The following is a 19,110-nucleotide window of genomic DNA, read 5'->3' as shown; positions in this document are numbered from 1 at the left end:
ATAAACATCAGTCCAGATTCCCTGTTTTAAAATGGAAATCCCTGTTTGCTGTAGCATGTGTTTCTTGTAGAATTGCACACTGACTGACTCTCTTCCACTCTGCAGGGCTCTGTCATTCTGAGAGCACACAGGTTCCAGGCTGTGTAGAGGCTGTGTGTCACTGTCACTGACTGACTCTCTTCCACTCTGCAGGGCTCTGTCATTCTGAGAGCACACAGGGTCCAGGCTGTGTAGAGGCTGTGTGTCACTGTCACTGACTGACTCTCTTCCACTCTGCAGGGCTCTGTCATTCTGAGAGCACACATTGTCCAGGCTGTGTAGAGGCTGTGTGTCACTGTCACTGACTGACTCTCTTCCACTCTGCAGGGCTCTGTCATTCTGAGAGCACACAGGGTCCAGGCTGTGTGTCACTGTCACTGACTGACTCTCTTCCACTCTGCAGGGCTCTGTCATTCTGAGAGCACACAGGGTCCAGGCTGTGTAGAGGCTGTGTGTCACTGTCACTGACTGACTCTCTTCCACTCTGCAGGGCTCTGTCATTCTGAGAGCACACAGGGTCCAGGCTGTGTAGAGGCTGTGTGTCACTGTCACTGACTGACTCTCTTCCACTCTGCAGGGCTCTGTCATTCTGAGAGCACACAGGGTTCAGGCTGTGTGTCACTGTCACTGACTGACTCTCTTCCACTCTGCAGGGCTCTGTCATTCTGAGAGCACACAGGGTCCAGGCTGTGTGTCACTGTCACTGACTGACTCTCTTCCACTCTGCAGGGCTCTGTCATTCTGAGAGCACACAGGGTCCAGGCTGTGTAGAGGCTGTGTGTCACTGTCACTGACTGACTCTCTTCCACTCTGCAGGGCTCTGTCATTCTGAGAGCACACATTGTCCAGGCTGTGTAGAGGCTGTGTGTCACTGTCACTGACTGACTCTCTTCCACTCTGCAGGGCTCTGTCATTCTGAGAGCACACAGGGTCCAGGCTGTGTAGAGGCTGTGTGTCACTGTCACTGACTGACTCTCTTCCACTCTGCAGGGCTCTGTCATTCTGAGAGCACACAGGGTCCAGGCTGTGTGTCACTGTCACTGACTGACTCTCTTCCACTCTGCAGGGCTCTGTCATTCTGAGAGCACACAGGGTCCAGGCTGTGTGTCACTGTCACTGACTGACTCTCTTCCACTCTGCAGGGCTCTGTCATTCTGAGAGCACACAGGGTTCAGGCTGTGTGTCACTGTCACTGACTGACTCTCTTCCACTCTGCAGGGCTCTGTCATTCTGAGAGCACACAGGGTTCAGGCTGTGTGTCACTGTCACTGACTGACTCTCTTCCACTCTGCAGGGCTCTGTCATTCTGAGAGCACACAGGGTCCAGGCTGTGTAGAGGCTGTGTGTCACTGTCACTGACTGACTCTCTTCCACTCTGCAGGGCTCTGTCATTCTGAGAGCACACAGGGTCCAGGCTGTGTAGAGGCTGACTCTCTTCCACTCTGGTCAGCAGGTGGATCCACAGTGGTATCGGGTCCAGCTGCACTTCTGCTTTTAATTGGTTGGCTCTTGCTGTTTGAAGACTCTGTGATTGGATGAGCCAACAGAAGAGCCTGCCATTGGCCGATTGGATGAGTGCGTCCCTCCCACATCACCGGGAGGAATACATGCATTTTCAGCACAAGACAACGGGCTGGATTTCTCAAAGACGTTTATATGGCATTAGTGCAACACATTTACAATTAGAACAGATCAGACAACAGCTTAAGAACCCTTCCCAGCCCTGGCATTGCATGCATCAGTGTCTTTTTTCTGATCGGGTGACTTTATTGGGTGCGATTTCCCCTTTTCTGAAAAAACTAAACAAAAACCTCTATTTGGAGTAAAGAGCTTTGAGATTCCAGCCAGTTAAAACACGCTGCTGTTATTTTTCATTTGTAGTTGCAATAGGAATGTATTCCTTAAGCTAGATCACATTTATAACCATTAAAAAGCACAGATTCCAGTTAGTCGGTCGGTCTGTAACCAATGCAGAAACTAGCACAGGACCCTCTTAAGTGACTGCTGTATTTTATTATGATTAGAATTATCCCTTCAGCGACTTCTTCCCCACAGTCTTCCTCAAGGGCTCCTCATCCAGGGTTTCTAAGTTCACATGCACGGCTTTCCCTCCTGCTTTGCCTTTCACCTGAGAGACACAGGGAATTCAGGTCAGCGCCCTTGAAAAGCCGGAAGCTCTAACAGACTCAGCGTCTTGGTTGGTTTGAATTGAAAGCGAGCTGTGTTTGTGGTTTGAAGCTTACCGCAGAGCTGGATTGGGCACCGGGCATAGCGCCGTCGCTCGCCAGCTGCAGCCTCCTCTCCTCCTGGACCCGGGCCTGGTGCTGCTTCAGACGGGCCTTCTCCAGATTCCCCACCTGGGCCTGCAGCAGCTCTGACACAACACAGATGCATAGACCCAACGACACAGGCAGGTTGCAAACATACACACACACACACAGCAAAGACACAACACAAACACAAACAACAAAGACCACACAGAGAAATAATACAGGCACACAACACAAGCAGCAAAGACATAACACAGATAAACAGATACAACACAGACACAAAGACAAACACACAACACAAACACAGGCACAGAGATAGGATTCAGAAGCGATGTCACTCCTAGCACCTCAGTAAGCACTGTGATGATTCTGGGGTAGCAGGTGAATTTCAGCTCACTCTTGTGCCAGTAAGCAGTCAGGCTGTGATCAAGTGCAGACAAGGGAGTCTAGGGGGTGTAACATGAGAGGTTCTGGAAGTGCTAACATTTTGCAGTAGTTTCAAAAATCACAACCCACTATACCTTGTGCACTATAATAAAAGACACAGACAAGACAGGATTACAGACACTGCTATGGGCTGAAACTACTGCCTAGGCGCGCTGCACCACAGAAACTATAAGAAGTTCCAGTGCTATACACTAGGGGGCAGTGCAGTACAGCGGGCTCGTCTCCCTCCTTCACATAGACTCACTCTGCAAGCTTTGTTGCCAATGAGACCATCGAAGAGAGAAACTGTTTTATAGTTTTTATAGAGTCATGAATTTTAAATATGCAGGAACTATATGCTCATTTTGACTCATTCAGTAAATCCTGCAGTTCGTGAAACCGCATTTCAGTTAATTGGGAGAGGGCGTATTAGTTTATTATCAATTTTGAAAAGCACTGCTTGATTTAAGAGAGATTTGTAAATCCATACTGAGAACCCCGGGGTACGCCCTCTCTTTCACAAACAGGTGATCGTGCAGTACCTTGCATTTCTGTCTCGGGGCTGGTCAGGATTGGAGTGATGGATGTGTAGCCTCTGACGGGTTTGTTCTCTAAAAATCAAACAGAACCATCAAGAAAAAATAAGTACTCCCCCTCGTCCCAGCAGTGCAGCCTGGAACAAAAACGTACATCTATTTGTACCGCCTCATTATCTCATTATCAAAAAAAAATATATAATAATAATAATAATAATAATAATAATAAACACGCAGCATGCTGCGAGGTGAGTTTACAAAACCGAAAAAAAAAGGATTTGGAATTCATAATAAAGAAAGGACCAATTTGACCTTCACAATATCAGTATATTTAAAATCTATCAATAAGGAGTTATATTGAGGGATGGTCTCCTCGAGTGTAGCCCCCAAGTCGCTTCAAAGGGGGTACAGGTTTGGTTTGGGGTACCCCCCTTACGGTTGACTCGGCACACGATGTAAGTGCCCCGGGCGTAGAGCAGTCGGCTGGCGCTCTCCAGAGGGTTTCTATAGAGGAAGAGCAGCTTCAGAATCCCCTTCTCATCACACAGGTCAATCAGATCTGAAACGCAAGGACACCAAGTAGAGACACGCAGCATTGTTCTCCCAGCCAGAGGCCTGCATATCCGAGCAATTGCTGTACATGAGAATTAAGTGAGGGATTAATAAAGCACAAGATTAAGATTGGGGATCAGAAACAGGCAGAGCTGGGGCGCAGGTGACCAGAGGGCAGGAAGCCCAGCCCTGCACTCTACACTTCTATTTAAAGATCAAAGGGCTTCGTGGTGTTGCTAAACAACGCAAGCGTTAACACACGACACCCACTCGGCTCACAGCCTCTGTGAATGCTGCCCTCTCCATCTCTCTCGCACACCGCTAAACCACAAGAGCACCCGACCGGCAGAGTCAGGAGAAGCACTGATTCTACAGGCCCTTCCCAGCAGCCAGCGGGGCCCCTGTTTACACCCAGTTTCAGTGGTGTGGGTGAAGCCCTGCCCAGATGGGTCTCACCTGTCTTTGGCAGCTCCAGCTTATGCTTCAGGTACTGCAGCAGCAGAATCAGGGGGCAGCAGGTGTTTGCCAAGAACTGCTCCCTGTCTAAAGAGACCAAACTCAAATACATTAGGGACAGGGAGAGGAGTGAAAACAGCTTATTATTATTACTCCTTAATAGTACTACTATTACTCATAATAATACTAACAATAATGACAGTGATGTGCTACAGAAGCAGAAGAGAGGGTTGGAGAAACTAGACTACAATAACACCTTGGTATTCCTTACCTCCATGTTTAATGCAGATGAACATGCTGTGAGGAGAACAGGAGCTGCATGCAGGAGTGTGTGTGTGCGCGTCAGACCAGGTGCGCAGACTCAGGTGAGTGAGTGAGTGCCAGTGTGTGTGCTGCTGTGTGTCTGGGGGCACGTCGCAAAGTCATAATCAGCTGCTGTTAGACAGGATATGATGTCATCATGGCTATTGTCTTCAGTTTTTTTTTTCATTAATCCTGTAAATGCTTGCTGTAGCAAAACTTTATAAATGAAGTAGCACTTGCGCACACACACACATGCGCACGCACACGCACACACACAGCTGTAAATAAACGTCTCAGAGCTGCTGCCCATGGCCGCTGCTTCCTGTGGAAAGAAGGGCCGATAGCTGCTTCCTGTCTACGTGCACATGGAAGAAACAGAACCAAAAGACTTGAGACTCCCCTCTTTTCATGGCCATAGATAGAGGGGTTACGAAGCCAGAATCAGTCGAAAGGTTTAGGGGTACCTCTGGAGATATTGCATGCTTTGCACAGGCTTTCCAAAGACTGGAAGTACATTGAGCAGCAGTGCAATGATCACAGGTGGTATTTCTAGAGTGCTGTTGCAAAGTGTTGCTCTTTAACTTGTCAGCTTTCATGTCAATCTGTTTGTAAAGTGGCCAAGCGACAAAGACCTCGTCTACAATGACACCGATGACATCACTGTCCGCTGCCTTTATCACCAAAGCTGGGATGCAAAAAAACAAGTCAGCAGAACTTTTGTTTAAAAAAGAATGTTTTATTTGATTCTGCAGCTTTTACAAAATCTAAACATATATATGTGTATTTGCACAAAGGATACGGAGCGCTACACATTCTGAATTAATAACTGCGTTCACCATACACCCTACATATAACGACACATTAAACACACAAGAAGATGAAACCCTAAAACCATATATATTTTTTTGGCAGCAAACAACATAATATTCATAAACTGAGCAGAATGTAGACAGCAGCAAGGAAATGCTCTATAGTGATTTCCCTTCATTTTCTGAGTAACACAAACCGTGTGAGGACAGTGGCCTGTACCTCCTGAGCTACTCAGCCCTGATCCCTGAGGGAAGCTCCAGTCCGGGTTTCATCACAGACTCCACCTGCATTCCAAAGACGTGTCAGTCTTCCCTTTTTCAAGAGCGCGCTGGTTAAGAAGGTTAAAACACACAAATTCAAATGAACACAACCAGTGAAAACAAGTTAATCAAATTACAATTGTACACGAAATGTACACGGATATGAGGCTTGTTGATCTGCAATGACCAGATGGTAGCTCGCATGTGTGAATGGTTGAGCAGTGGCCGGTTGGGGGGCCCTGGTTACACCTCGTAGGGGGGGGGCGGCAGGGTGGAGCTGGATGAGGCGCTGCTGGTGGAGACGCAGTCGGGGTCGTCTCCAGGGATGAGGAGAGAGCAGTCGGATCTCACGGACCCCCCCGGGCCCCCGCAGCTGTCAGACACGCTCCCCGCCTGCTCCCTCACTGTGCACACCGGCTCGGAGAAGTTAGGCTTGAATCCGTCCACGATGTCCTTGGAAACATGGAGCCACTCCTGCAGAGAGGGGGAAGGGGGGAGGTAGATACAGGATGGGAGAGGGAGCGAGAGATAAAAGAGAGGACACGGAGTTGAGAAGGGGGTGATGGGGAGAAGGAGAGGGAAAGAAAGATGATTAGATACAGTAGTTAGATCACCAGGCTACATCAATAGGTCCTGGCCTCTTCACACAGCCAGCTCCGTACCTGGAAGTTCCCATCGTAGCTGTTGAAGAGTTCCTCGAAATTCTTCCCAGGGTTGGGGATGACGGGCACCAGGATGATGCGCAGCCTGTGGGGCAGAAAGCAGAGTCAGGGACCAAGCCAGGGGCCTGAGAAAGAGACTGAACCCCCACTGTAGAGAGGCAGAGTCCGGGGCATGGGCTTCACCATTCATTGTGCATTCATGAATCAACATACTTTCTTTACATGATCTATTGGATTATAACAGAGGTCTGTATCGTTTGTATTGTGACATAAGACCAAAAGCACAAGAGTAAGCGGTCATTAAGAGTATAGTTACACCCCTAGCAGAGACTGAGCCAGGGGGCTGCGTTGCAGAGCATGCCCTACCGTTCATTGTGGATCAGACAGAAGGCGAGGATGAACAGAACAGCCGAGCCCACGATGGGATAGATGACCACAGAGGGGTCGAAGCTCTTGTCAAGACGGTTAATGCCTGTGTTTGAGGGGTCAAGAGACAGCCCAAGAAGACAAAACAGAGAACCTCAGTATCAGTGCTCGTCATCCCTGGTACCCCTGCGGATGTTTCTTATAATCACTTCTCTTTTTTTGGTGGGGGTGCAAGAAGAGCACTCTGTCAGCGCACACTATACTATTACACTGCCCTTCGCTGCCTCGTGCATTGGAGGTGAAAAACAGAGTACTGTGCTCCTGGACTGTTCTGTTCGTGGTTAAGCGCAACATTTCTCGTGGGAAGGATGCAAGGATTACATGCAGAACTAACTGCAAACAAAACTGTACCATCCCAACCTTATATATTTATACATTTTGCCAAATTCTCACTGTTATGCAATGGGAGCCTTATTTCCTCTTCTGCACACGGCTAAAACAACACTCTCCACTTAGTAAGCAGCGCATACCATACTTAAAACACAAACTGCATAGCAAATCAGACATTTCACACCAGAAATCCAGAGTTAGGTTTAGTCGAAGCTCTGATCAGGAAATCCTGTGTTACTGTCCATAACCCATTCAGCCCGGCCAGCACGATAAACTGTGCTGATACAGGCTTTGCTGTTCAGACGTACCTTTAGCGGTGGCATTGCTCCCCCAGTACACAGGCTGGCTCCAGTCACTCCAGTAGTCAGAGGCGCCACAGAACTCATTCATCCTGATCTTCACTTGGAACTCATACAGCTCATCACCATCGGCAAAGGGCAAGTTAAAATACCTCACAGAAATAAACGGTGGGGAGCTCTGGGGGGCAGAGAGAGTCAATATTAGCAGTACTAAGTGTGGCAGTGGCAGTGGCAGCTGTAGATTTGCAAACTCATAAAAGCCGCTCTTGCAGGACTGCTTAATAAAAGGCGCTGCTCCTTACCTGCCAGGCAGAGTCCGTGCTGCTTCTATACCTCACTATGGACTCCAGGCAATTGGATTTGCTCATGCTGGTGTTCCAGTACAGGTACAGACCATTGCTGCTGCTGTTGACCACGGTCAGGTTTACTGGAGAGTACAGCTTCACTGAGACACAGATAGAGAGAGAAAACAACAAGCATTAGCAAACAGAGAAGCAAGGTGTTTTTTATCACAGCCTCTGACAGTGTGATCAGCGAGGTGCTTGTAATCACAGCCTCTGACAGTGTGATCAGCGAGGTGCTTGTAATCACAGCCTCTGACAGTGTGATCAGCACGGTGCTTGTAATCACAGCCTCTGACAGTGTGATCAGCGAGGTGCTTGTAATCACAGCCTCTGACAGTGTGATCAGCGAGGTGCTTGTAATCACAGCCTCTGACAGTGTGATCAGCGAGGTGCTTGTAATCACAGCCTCTGACAGTGTGATCAGCGAGGTGCTTGTAATCACAGCCTCTGACAGTGTGATCAGCGAGGTGCTTGTAATCACAGCCTCTGACAGTGTGATCAGCACGGTGCTTGTAATCACAGCCTCTGACAGTGTGATCGGCAAGGTGTTTGTAATCACAGCCTCCGACAGTGTGATCTGCGAGGTGCTTGTAATCACAGCCTCTGACAGTGTGATCAGCGAGGTGCTTGTAATCGCAGCCTCTGACAGTGTGATCAGCACGGTGCTTGTAATCACAGCCTCTGACACTGTGATCAGCGAGGTGCTTGTAATCACAGCCTCTGACAGTGTGATCGGCAAGGTGTTTGTAATCACAGCCTCTGACAGTGTGATCAGCGAGGTGCTTGTAATCACAGCCTCTGACAGTGTGATCAGCGAGGTGCTTGTAATCACAGCCTCCGACAGTGTGATCAGCGAGGTGCTTGTAATCACAGCCTCTGACAGTGTGATCAGCGAGGTGCTTGTAATCACAGCCTCTGACAGTGTGATCAGCGCGGTGCTTGTAATCACAGCCTCCGACAGTGTGATCAGCGAGGTGCTTGTAATCACAGCCTCTGACAGTGTGATCAGCGAGGTGCTTGTAATCACAGCCTCCGACAGTGTGATCAGCACGGTGCTTGTAATCACAGCCTCTGACAGTGTGATCAGCACGGTGCTTGTAATCACAGCCTCTGACAGTGTGATCTGCGAGGTGCTTGTAATCACAGCCTCCGACAGTGTGATCAGCGAGGTGCTTGTAATCACAGCCTCTGACAGTGTGATCAGCGAGGTGCTTGTAATCACAGCCTCTGACAGTGTGATCTGCGAGGTGCTTGTAATCACAGCCTCTGACAGTGTGATCGGCGAGGTGCTTGTAATCACAGCCTCTGAGACACTGGGTAGTTAGACAATGGCTATGGTACCTAATGGTTTCAGGTGGATGTCTTTGTTCCAGATGGCCGTGTTGTTGGCTGAGGACAGCTGCACTTGGAAAGTTCCAAAGCGGATGTTGGGGCTGTACTCCAGTCTGCAGCCCACATTGTAGCCCTCCACCTGGGTGTAACTCGGGCACTCTGCATACTCAGTGCCTGTCCTGTACCTGGTTCAGAAACAGTAAAACATGTAGCCAGTGCACCAACAAAACTGCACGTTAGACCACACCCTGCACAATACCAACAAATTTCTTTTACTGGTTCCTGAAAAGTGGGATTGTACAGAGCTTGCACCTGAAGCTGCACTGAGGCAGCTTACTGCTGGAGCGCCTGATTAAAACTCATTGGGTGTCTGCAGACCCTCATGACAGGTACAGTGCTGTGCAGTGCAGTGGGGTTTAGCATTGAAAGCAGTGGCTCAGTGGCGCCCTCACCTGCTCTGGAAGGTGTAGTTGTGGTCTGGTCTGCCGGTCTTCTTCCAGGTGCACTCAGTGTAGTCCTCGTCATGGATGAGGCAGCGCACACCTGCACGGACAGACGCTGCATTCGTTAACGAGGCAGTCACACTGCACTGGAGAGCTGACTCCAGCGTATTCGGTGCAGTGCTCAGCTTTAATACCCGTAATTCGAATAAAATTTTACTACACATGAAACTTTGGACTGGCGTACCTGCTTTAGGATTCATTTAAAGTTCCATGCATACAAAACAAGCACATGTTTCTGTACGGGATAAAACAGCATCACCCAAATTGTACTTAACAGATACTGTTTTCAGACTTGCAAGAGCACCGTTTCTGTAATGGAATTACATGCAAACCCACATTTCCTGGTAACTCGTTACTCACCACGCTGTACCATTCCTACTAACTGAGCACCCTCCTGTGCAACACGCAGCCACAGTAAGCAGTGAGCATAGTGTTACCATATGACTCCATGTACACGAGGACAGTCTGGGACAGTGCTGGATTTTCAATCACACCCTCCTACAGTAATAATGAGTGAGTGAGCGAGTGTCGCGAATCAATGTTAGTTCGTTGGAATTCAGCTGTCATGTCATGTGTTGATTTTACAAGAATGAACGTGCTGTTACAGAGCAGCATGTCATTCAACAGCTACCAGTATACACTTGCGGATTGATCTAGTTCCGTGGTTCTCAAACTGGGGTCTAGGGACCCTAGGGGGGCTGCAGAGTTTGCCCAGGGGTCCCGAGAAACATATATTCATTTTATAAAAAGGTCTCTTTCACTGGCGCTTTGAGAGACAGGCATCATACTTACAGGCTATATACACTCAACTTTTACTGTCACTTTACCCTATATGTATTTTCCTTTTCAAAATCGTTCAAAACTTCTGATCTAGTTCGAGTAGAGACTGTGATCCCCACGTTTCCTTGGTTGGGTATACCACAGATAAACATGCCCCAGCTCATAATGAAGTCGAATGTTATGCTTGAGTTATTTATTTATTTACTTATTATTATTTTTTTAATACCAATCAAACAATAAATCACATGACTCGCTGAAAGCAGTTAAAGTTCTCTAGAAAGAAAGACAGACAGACAGACAGACAGAAAGGAGTGTCATGCTTAGTGATTCATTGATGGGGTTTATGTATGATGTCAATAGCAGTGATGGTAGATTAAGCTGGTCGACATGCACTAGGAAGGGTTGCCAGGCTTTCTAACACTTCTTTATAAAAGCAGTATAATCTTCTCCAGTTTAAGTACACACACACAACCCCTGACTCAGTGGAGGTATAAGGCTGAGCCAGCCTGCCTGCTGTTTCCAAGCCCTCTTTCTGAGAAACTGTTTTTGCACTAAAGAGATTTTCAAAGTGGGGGCTGCCCACAGAGAAACAAGAAATGAGACGGAGTGTCTAACAGCAACGCTGAAGGAAATTCCCACCCCTCCGTCATCATGATCATCATCATTGCATGATCCTCAGCTTCAGCTCCTTTAGAGGGGGCTTGATACCAAACAAAAAACTGGTGCAGTAACACAGGCCCGTGAACGTTATGAGCTTGTATAATCACACCTAAACTGGGACCTTAATTATTAAGTCAGATTATATATATATATATATATATATATATATATATATATATATATATATATATATATATATATATATATAGACTTTGACATTCCTAAAAGTGAATCACATGCAGTCGAACAGTGGTACATTTCTTATTAAACCCTCAATAAACATTTCCAATTTTACCTGCTCAGAAAACAGAGCAGAGGACCAGAAAAATAGATCACTGCTAAGCCAATCTTCTGGATTATTTTAAATAAGAATTCAGTTCAAGACAAGATGTTTAATGATTGATCTTTACTGAGAAGTTTGGTCGTGTTTTGTTTTCTTATTTGACAGCACTTTGGGATGGCTTCCCATGAAAGGCGCTATAGAAGCAGAATTTGATTGATTGAAGTTACCTAGAGCTGAAAGGGAGACCAGCAGCGTTCTGGCTCCCCTCGGGCTCAGCTGACGATGGCCGATTGCGAAAACATATCCGACCGCACTTCCTGTTCCACTTTAGGTAAACCAGTTATTACAGGTAAGACTTAAAAACGATTTCAAAACCTCAAGTGTCTCATCAAATTGATCTTTTGAACCCGAAAACTAACATGAGATGCGTCACAGACTAGGTTGAAACCCCCCAAAAAAACAGACAAACACACGTCTACAAACCAGCCTCGCCAAGCGGGTTCTTGTGACACAGTTATCTTTATTTCCTGCTGAGAAATAATAAAACAAAATGAATAAAACACACACTTACCAGGGCTGGCCTCACTGCTGCACTCAAATCCTCTGAGAAGTAGCACAGTCAGTATCACTGCTGCTGCCCACTCCATCTCACAGTAGTTCTGGTATTTCCCTTTGCTGACAGGGAAGGTTCTCTGCTCTCTGCTGATGGAACGGAGTGTGTTTTGTGCATCTGTGGTGCAGCTCAAGACAGATATACATGCATTTCCATTTCCTGTTCAAGGTCTCGCTGACAACCGGAACCCAGCACCACACACGTATCAGCTTAGTACTTTCATTAGGCTGAAGTCTCTTGGTAACATTTCAATCTCCTGGGGCTGGTTTCACAATGCAGTTCCAGGTAGCAGTCTGCTAAATCCAATTCACTTCCATAAATAAAAAAATAATACATTTAACCATAGAGACTCGCTGAGTGGATTTCTACCAAACTTTGTCGTTCTGTCTTAAAATATGTTTGTTTTTTTAAGTGTTGACAGTGCTTTGTGAAACTGCCTCCTAACTTCAAGCTGTTTTGTTTTTAATAGTAAATTTGACCCATTTAAAAAAGTTTCAGTCCAGTTGATTTTCAAAACGGTTCTGGACCTGATTCTACCTGCCTTGTCGACCAGGTTTCAGGCTGTTTCAAATTTACTGACTATAGCTACACCTATGCAGTGTGACATGGTGCGATGTGAAAGGCAGTAAGAAACAACAAAACTCATTCAGATTAGAAATGTATCTTTGAAAAATTCCAGATGTGATTCCCCACTCGAATAAGAAATACAACACAGTCAACTTAGCAGCAAGATGAACACAACTTACTAATATTACAATTGAACCTGAAACAAATATTCTAGTTGTGATTCCTCACTTTAATCAGAGACACGTTATAGTCTGAAGAGGGAGAGGGGGCTGTTTCTGAAATAAAGAAACAAGGACCAGGGGTCACAGATGGAGATTAGAAAAGGGGCATTCAGAACAAAAAATAGGAGGCACTTTTTTACACAGAGAATCGTGGGAGTCTGGAACCAACTCCCCAATAATGTTGTTGAAGCTGACACCCTGGGATCCTTCAAGAAGCTGCTTGATGAGATTCTGGGATCAATAAGCTACTAACAAGCAAACAAGCAAGATGGGCAGAATGGCCTCCTATCGTTTGTAAACTTTCTTATGTTCTTACTGGTTTTAAATTGGTGGTCTGCATGTAAGGCTGTACAATGCAATTCAGCATACCCCAAAATAAAATATAGGCAACTAGCAACTACATGGTTACTCAGAGATCTTTACTCTTTAATGGTTTCTTTAACAAGTAAAAGCTGAAACACATGACAGTCCAGGGTGGAAAACGGGCATTTCCAGTCAAACCAGTACAGCTGGGTAAACTGCCCACAGCACACTGATCAATGTCCTTCAATCAGAACTTCAAAACGCTCACAATGCCAAGGGAAAGCTTAGAAGAAACAAAGTCAGGTCAAGGTTGAGGCTGATGCCTTTGATTGACCTCAGAATCAAACCTCAGAATTTTATGATCAAATTCACTGTAAAATATTAGACAAAACATCAGGGGATGAGAGCAGGTTCACCTTAGCATGTTGGAAACCCTCGAAATATAACCCTTGCTGAGAAAAAACCCAAACAAACACAGACCCTTTAGTGTACAGTGCACAGCTTTCACCATGACGTCTGTCTTTAAAATGAAACATTAAGGGGCTTTGTTCACTGCAGCCCAACTGCTTTGTCCAGGAATGCGGCAAACTTCTCCGTCTGGCCGGGCAGGAAAGGGTTAAGTGCGGAGAGATCCATCTTCTTCAAAGTGTCCGAGAGTGTCCTGGGGGGGGGGGCGGGATAAGAAGACAGGATCAATCGCTGTCTAACACACTGGGTTCTATTACACCAGCGGACAGCAGACTGATAGTTAGAGACACAGATGGTTAAAGATCGGTGAGGCTCTCCTGAACAGCCCAGTGCAGTTTACACACCTCCCAGGCCTGCTCTCGCACCTGCAACCTCTGCTGATGGAAATCTGTCTTTCTTGCAAATAACAACAGCTCTTCCTGCTGTGTCAACACCCCTGCCTCATCTTATCTCATTGGGGATGGTGTTAAGCTGTGGACACCACAGATAAAGATTTGCTGTTGCAACAGCGGCACACAGTATAACACACAGTCAGCTTCTGTGGATCGCACAGACACAGAGGGAGCGTTATAAATAAATATGCAGAGCATTCACTGGTCTGCAGTCTTTGTCGTGTGCTACAGTTACACACAGCTCCCGAGTATAGCTGCTTCATGTAACTTATTTTTAGCCCAGCCAGTAGTTCGTTAACATCTGTGCCTGTCCTCCCACCCCAAACAGGTTTGGAGGAAAGACTGACGTGCGCGCGCCCACACACACACACACACACACACACACACACACACACACACAAACCACAGCCTGTACATGCACTTGTTAGCCTTTTTAATTAACCTTTTACCGCTGTGCAGTTCAGTTTGCTTTAATAAAGCTGGGGGCAGTAACTGCGCTTCCTGTGCTTGGCTTATACTCAGCCCCCCTCTGCTCTGTACGGCTGAAACCAAGGGGGGCTGTTATGCTGCTGAACAGCTTCCCTCTGCTCTACTTCCTTGATTCAAGCAGGAAGGTGCCTGTGTGATCTGGATCAGATAACAGGTTTGAAATACACATCAGTAATGGAAGCTTCAGCTATTAAAGGTTTGGGGTAAATTGTATTTTAGGGGTGCCATTAGGATAATGTGTACATCTGCAGCAACTAGCATGACCCCCCCCTCCCAAACACACACACACACACTGGGATTAGATACTCAATTATATTTATTCTAAAACATCATTAAAGCATTTATTTCACCTAAAACGAAAAATCTAAGTTATTTCTGGTTTGGTAACTGGCAGAACTGACCTGCAGTGCAGTGGTAATGAAGCTGGCTGAGCTGACCTGCAGTGCAGTGGTAATGAAGCTGGCTGAGCTGACCTGCAGTGCAGTGGTAATGAAGCTGGCTGAGCTGACCTGCAGTGCAGTGGTAATGAAGCTGGCTGAGCTGACCTGCAGTGCAGTGGTAATGAAGCTGGCTGAGCTGACCTGCAGTGCAGTGGTAATGAAGCTGGCTGAGCTGACCTGCAGTGCAGTGGTAATGAAGCTGGCTGAGCTGACCTGCAGTGCAGTGGCAATGAAGCTGGCTGAGCTGACCTGCAGTGCAGTGGCAATGAAGCTGGCTGAGCTGACCTGCAGTGCAGTGGTAATGAAGCTGGCTGAGCTGACCTGCAGTGCAGTGGTAATGAAGCTGGCTGAGCTGACCTGCAGTGCAGTGGTAATGAAGCTGGCTGAGCTGACCTGCAGTGCAGTGGTAATGAAGCTGGCTGAGCTGACCTGCAGTGCAGTGGTAATGAAGCTGGCTGAGCTGACCTGCAGTGCAGTGGTAATGAAGCTGGCTGAGCTGACCTGCAGTGCAGTGGTAATGAAGCTGGCTGAGCTGACCTGCAGTGCAGTGGCAATGAAGCTGGCTGAGCTGACCTGCAGTGCAGTGGCAATGAAGATGGCTGAGCTGATCTGCAGTGCAGTGGCAATGAAGCTGGCTGAGCTGACCTGCAATGCAGTGGTAATGAAGCTGGCTGAGCTGACCTGCAGTGCAGTGGTAATGAAGCTGGCTGAGCTGACCTGCAGTGCAGTGGTAATGAAGCTGGCTGAGCTGACCTGCAGTGCAGTGGTAATGAAGCTGGCTGAGCTGACCTGCAGTGCAGTGGTAATGAAGCTGGCTGAGCTGACCTGCAATGCAGTGGCAATGAAGCTGGCTGAGCTGACCTGCAGTGCAGTGGTAATGAAGCTGGCTGAGCTGACCTGCAGTGCAGTGGCAATGAAGCTGGCTGAGCTGACCTGCAATGCAGTGGTAATGAAGCTGGCTGAGCTGACCTGCAGTGCAGTGGTAATGAAGCTGGCTGAGCTGACCTGCAATGCAGTGGTAATGAAGCTGGCTGAGCTGACCTGCAGTGCAGTGGTAATGAAGCTGGCTGAGCTGACCTGCAGTGCAGTGGTAATGAAGCTGGCTGAGCTGATCTGCAGTGCAGTGGTAATGAAGCTGGCTGAGCTGACCTGCAGTGCAGTGGTAATGAAGCTGGCTGAGCTGATCTGCAGTGCAGTGGTAATGAAGCTGGCTGAGCTGACCTGCAGGTGCAGTAGTAGAGATGCCCGTCCCGGTGCAGCTGTCTGGCCAGCTCTAACTGGTGATTGTTCATCAGCTGATCGTTTACAACAACCAAGAGAGGCGTCCCGGCTCCCAAGGTCTCCAGGCAGCTCCCTGCACCTGACAAGACAGGAGCGTCATTCATACAGAGTCTTTCAACCCCAACAACAGCATTTACCCTGCTTCAACATGCTTATTAATATTCTTTACAATGCTCACCTTTTCCTTTTTCACTGTGCTTTATTACACTGTGCTATGCTTTCACTGTGCTTTATTACACTGTGACATGCTTTCACTGTGGGGCATAAAGGTGGAAGGCAGGTTTAAAGTTTTTTCTTTTTAATCTATAAGATTTAGATAACCTGACTCACTCATGACTGTCTTAATCAAATCAGGATCTGAAAGCTGCTGCACTGCTGATTTTGAGTCGATACTGCTAAATGAACGTACTTACTCTATATTATGTAGATGTAGAACTTGCTTGGAAGTAACCAATACACCGAGCAGCCCTGGGTTAGAGCCCGGACACAGCGTGGCAGTTTGGTCACGGCCTTAACACCCTTTCTTGCTTCATTTTGTTTTGTTTTTTTGTGACAGCTAACTGTAAATGTTACAAAACTAACTAGTAATTAATGCAGCAATTAACTTGAACTCCTGTGTCTGTTTTGCAGTAATAAAGAGTCTACAATGTATGGTATTGGGTGCTGTAGTCACAAGCTGATTTCCATTCCACAAGAGCGGGAGATTTTAAACAAGAATAATGAAACCTTGACGCTCATTTTAATGTGACATCATTTCCATCTGCTACAAACTATCTGACACAAAGACATTTCAAATGCCGGTCTCAATCAATAACGCCTATATAGAGCAGGGGTCTCCAAGCCTGGTTCTGGAGAGCTACTGTGCCTGCTGGTTTTCATTTCAGCCAATCTCTCATTGAACCAATTATTGGCTTGATTAGTCAAGATAAACAGGTGTTCCAGATCTATAGCCATTGATGATGTAAAGACACCTATAAAACCTGCTGGATAGGGGCTCTCCAGGTTGTAGGTTGGAGACCTCTAATATAGAGGGTTACCACATGACTCCATGTACACTAGGACAGCCTGGGACAGTTCAGGCACCCCACTCGCACCCAATGCATTCTGGTAAGTGTAGTCCTGTTGTGAAAGGCCCCTGAGACAGGTCAAATGTACCAGAATGCACTGCGATGTGAGTGGAAAAGCCTGGACTGTCCTGGCATGGAGTCACATGGTAACCCTAACTGTATATGATATACTAATTCAATCAAACCTTACAAGCACACTTAGTAACACAGCACGAAGGACGTTGGTCTTACCGGCATGGCTGATGACAAGGTCAGCGGTTCGGATCTCTTCTGTTATGGAATCCTTGTATCGGAACACCTCGAGGGTAAACTGAGCCGAGCTGTACGGAACGGGTTGGACAGTGCCGCGTCCGATCTGCAGAACCAGTCTGCCATAGCCAAGCTCCCGAAGCGCCTGGAAGAACAACGTGAGATTGGGAATTCACACACAAACGGTATTCCCATAGTGTGTGCGTGTCACTCTCACAACAGAAGACTCAAGGCTGGGTCGATTTGCACCACCTCAGTGTCTCTATGAGGGGTTCCTGTGCTTTACTTACACACACTACAAAACTGAGGCAAGCCTAGAGCTACACAAACATCAGCCAACATCTCACACAAAATCCACCTACCGTCGTTTCCATTATTTCATGTATTACTGTTCTCATTAACTAAAAGGCAATAAGAGTATGCTTATTATCAACGAAAGATATCTGAATGTTGAAAAGCACTCAGAGCAAGTCCTTGCCCATAATAAGCTCCTTGATAAACTCACTCCTGTAGGAAGTGTGTTTTCAACTCAAAAATAACTGCCGCCCTGACTTGAATTAGACAAACAGTTCATCCCTCTCTGTGATATTTATTTCCGTTACCAAACAATCACTGCTAAACTTACCCAGGTTGTATTACTGTTTAATTGGAGTATACTTTTTTGTCCCTTATAATTATGGTTAGTTACTGGTTGTGCTGTTTTCTTTCTGATTAGTAACATATGCTGGCCGTCGCCGTGCCATTTTTTGGAAAAGTTGCTATGTGGTTAACAAATGCATTGTTAGATTTGATCAAAAGTCGTTTATCTAATAATTTATACCCGTGACATTTGGGTAGTTAAAACTCCTTTGCCTCTTGAGGGCCGACCCTGCACAGCGCATAACACCAGAACCTTTCAATTGGGCCCCAGCCTAATTGTTTGTGGTTAGTTACACTGAGAAATACAGGAACTTGAGCCCGCATATTAATTTCTTATTTGTTTTCCCCTAGAGGTGTCCGGGCAGGTCTAAAGGCTTTCTCGCATTCATCTACACTCGGTATTTTTCGGAGGGGAGACTCTCTCAACACAATAGGCCAGATATGCCCCGCCTCTTTCTCAACTCGGAGTGAGGGGATACGCCCGCTTAATTTCGATTGGTTTACCGAGCTATCAATCACATTAATTGCTCCACCCACTTCAGTGGTACGGATCCCCGCGCATGACGCAGGGTGCTAACAAAAAATGAGTTTTAAAATATGCACACCGCGTTAATTTAGGTATATCATTATTATTATTATTATTATTATTATTATTTATTATTATTATTAATAATAATAATACAAGCTTGACATAAATTACCAGGATGACGTCCTCTGATGTTACACACGAGATTAATTCATCGAAGCTTGTTGTCCCCACAGTGACGAACACGGACTTCATGACGGTTTTAATGATACGGGATTATATATTAATATTTCTATCATAATCTTGAAGCTGTCTATTTGTAACGAGTTAAAGGTGAAGGCTGTCAGCTCACACTGTGACGTTTCCGGTAGCTATACAGGCCAACTGATTGGTTTCCCTGAGTTCTGACTCCCAACACTGCCTGAGGCTATGCAGCAGCATGCATGCTCAGTTTTGAAGTGTATGATGCATACCGACAGCCAGACAGTCTGCAGACATACAGAGATATATAGAACAAACGCGTGTGTGTGTGTGTGTGTGTGTGTAATCCAGCGCTGCATCTGTAGAGCACGGGCCAATACAAA

At 46.6% G+C, this 19,110-nt stretch overlaps 3 protein-coding genes across 4 annotated transcripts; all 3 read right to left on the bottom strand.

Moving 5' to 3' along the window:
- Positions 1-46: 46 nt before the first annotated feature.
- On the bottom strand, positions 47-4,768 carry c7hxorf65 (chromosome 7 CXorf65 homolog). The gene is made up of 6 exons (XM_041256067.1): positions 4,551-4,768; positions 4,280-4,366; positions 3,708-3,830; positions 3,278-3,346; positions 2,283-2,413; positions 47-2,167 (listed from the first exon to the last, which is right to left on the bottom strand). The coding sequence occupies exons 1-6, from the start codon at positions 4,573-4,575 to the stop codon at positions 2,066-2,068; spliced, it is 537 nt and encodes a 178-aa protein (XP_041112001.1). The 5' UTR covers positions 4,576-4,768; the 3' UTR covers positions 47-2,065.
- A 543-nt stretch (positions 4,769-5,311) lies between these two features.
- Positions 5,312-12,803, bottom strand: LOC121318888 (cytokine receptor common subunit gamma-like). The gene is made up of 8 exons (XM_041256064.1): positions 11,843-12,803; positions 9,498-9,588; positions 9,055-9,230; positions 7,672-7,814; positions 7,379-7,547; positions 6,681-6,786; positions 6,315-6,399; positions 5,312-6,126 (listed from the first exon to the last, which is right to left on the bottom strand). The coding sequence occupies exons 1-8, from the start codon at positions 11,916-11,918 to the stop codon at positions 5,896-5,898; spliced, it is 1,077 nt and encodes a 358-aa protein (XP_041111998.1). The 5' UTR covers positions 11,919-12,803; the 3' UTR covers positions 5,312-5,895.
- A 111-nt stretch (positions 12,804-12,914) lies between these two features.
- zgc:92907 (uncharacterized protein LOC436733 homolog) lies at positions 12,915-18,905 on the bottom strand. 2 transcript variants are annotated; one of them, XM_041256061.1, is made up of 4 exons: positions 18,701-18,905; positions 17,344-17,506; positions 15,986-16,124; positions 12,915-13,636 (listed from the first exon to the last, which is right to left on the bottom strand). In XM_041256061.1, the coding sequence occupies exons 1-4, from the start codon at positions 18,779-18,781 to the stop codon at positions 13,525-13,527; spliced, it is 495 nt and encodes a 164-aa protein (XP_041111995.1). In that variant the 5' UTR covers positions 18,782-18,905; the 3' UTR covers positions 12,915-13,524. The 2 variants fall into 2 exon arrangements, with proteins under 2 accessions (XP_041111995.1, XP_041111996.1); XM_041256062.1 differs by having other exon boundaries at positions 15,986-16,118.
- Positions 18,906-19,110: the final 205 nt, after the last annotated feature.

This window comes from Polyodon spathula, chromosome 7 (assembly GCF_017654505.1).
Source record: "Polyodon spathula isolate WHYD16114869_AA chromosome 7, ASM1765450v1, whole genome shotgun sequence".
Classification (NCBI taxonomy): domain Eukaryota; kingdom Metazoa; phylum Chordata; class Actinopteri; order Acipenseriformes; family Polyodontidae; genus Polyodon; species Polyodon spathula.
Note: the sequence above shows the minus strand (reverse complement) of the source record. Positions and strands in the feature narration are given on the sequence as shown.

Excerpts from the sequence above, each read along its gene's own strand:
- c7hxorf65 (XM_041256067.1), bottom strand. The coding sequence starts at position 4,575 with ATGTTCATCTGCATTAAACATGGAG. Across the intron at positions 3,347-3,707 it reads CATCGTGTGCCGAGTCAACC|AGAACAAACCCGTCAGAGGC; the intron begins GTAAGGGGGGTA and ends TTTGATTTTTAG. Across the intron at positions 2,414-3,277 it reads CCCCGAGACAGAAATGCAAG|AGCTGCTGCAGGCCCAGGTG; the intron begins GTACTGCACGAT and ends GTGTTGTGTCAG.
- LOC121318888 (XM_041256064.1), bottom strand. The coding sequence starts at position 11,918 with ATGGAGTGGGCAGCAGCAGTGATACTGACTGTGCTACTTCTCAGAGGA. Across the intron at positions 9,589-11,842 it reads CAGCAGTGAGGCCAGCCCTG|GTGTGCGCTGCCTCATCCAT; the intron begins GTAAGTGTGTGT and ends CTGTCCGTGCAG. Across the intron at positions 7,548-7,671 it reads GCACGGACTCTGCCTGGCAG|AGCTCCCCACCGTTTATTTC; the intron begins GTAAGGAGCAGC and ends TCTGCCCCCCAG.
- zgc:92907 (XM_041256061.1), bottom strand. The coding sequence starts at position 18,781 with ATGAAGTCCGTGTTCGTCACTGTGGGGACAACAAGCTTCGATGAATTA. Across the intron at positions 17,507-18,700 it reads CATCAGAGGACGTCATCCTG|GCGCTTCGGGAGCTTGGCTA; the intron begins GTAATTTATGTC and ends TTGTTCTTCCAG. Across the intron at positions 16,125-17,343 it reads CCTTGTCATCAGCCATGCCG|GTGCAGGGAGCTGCCTGGAG; the intron begins GTAAGACCAACG and ends CTGTCTTGTCAG.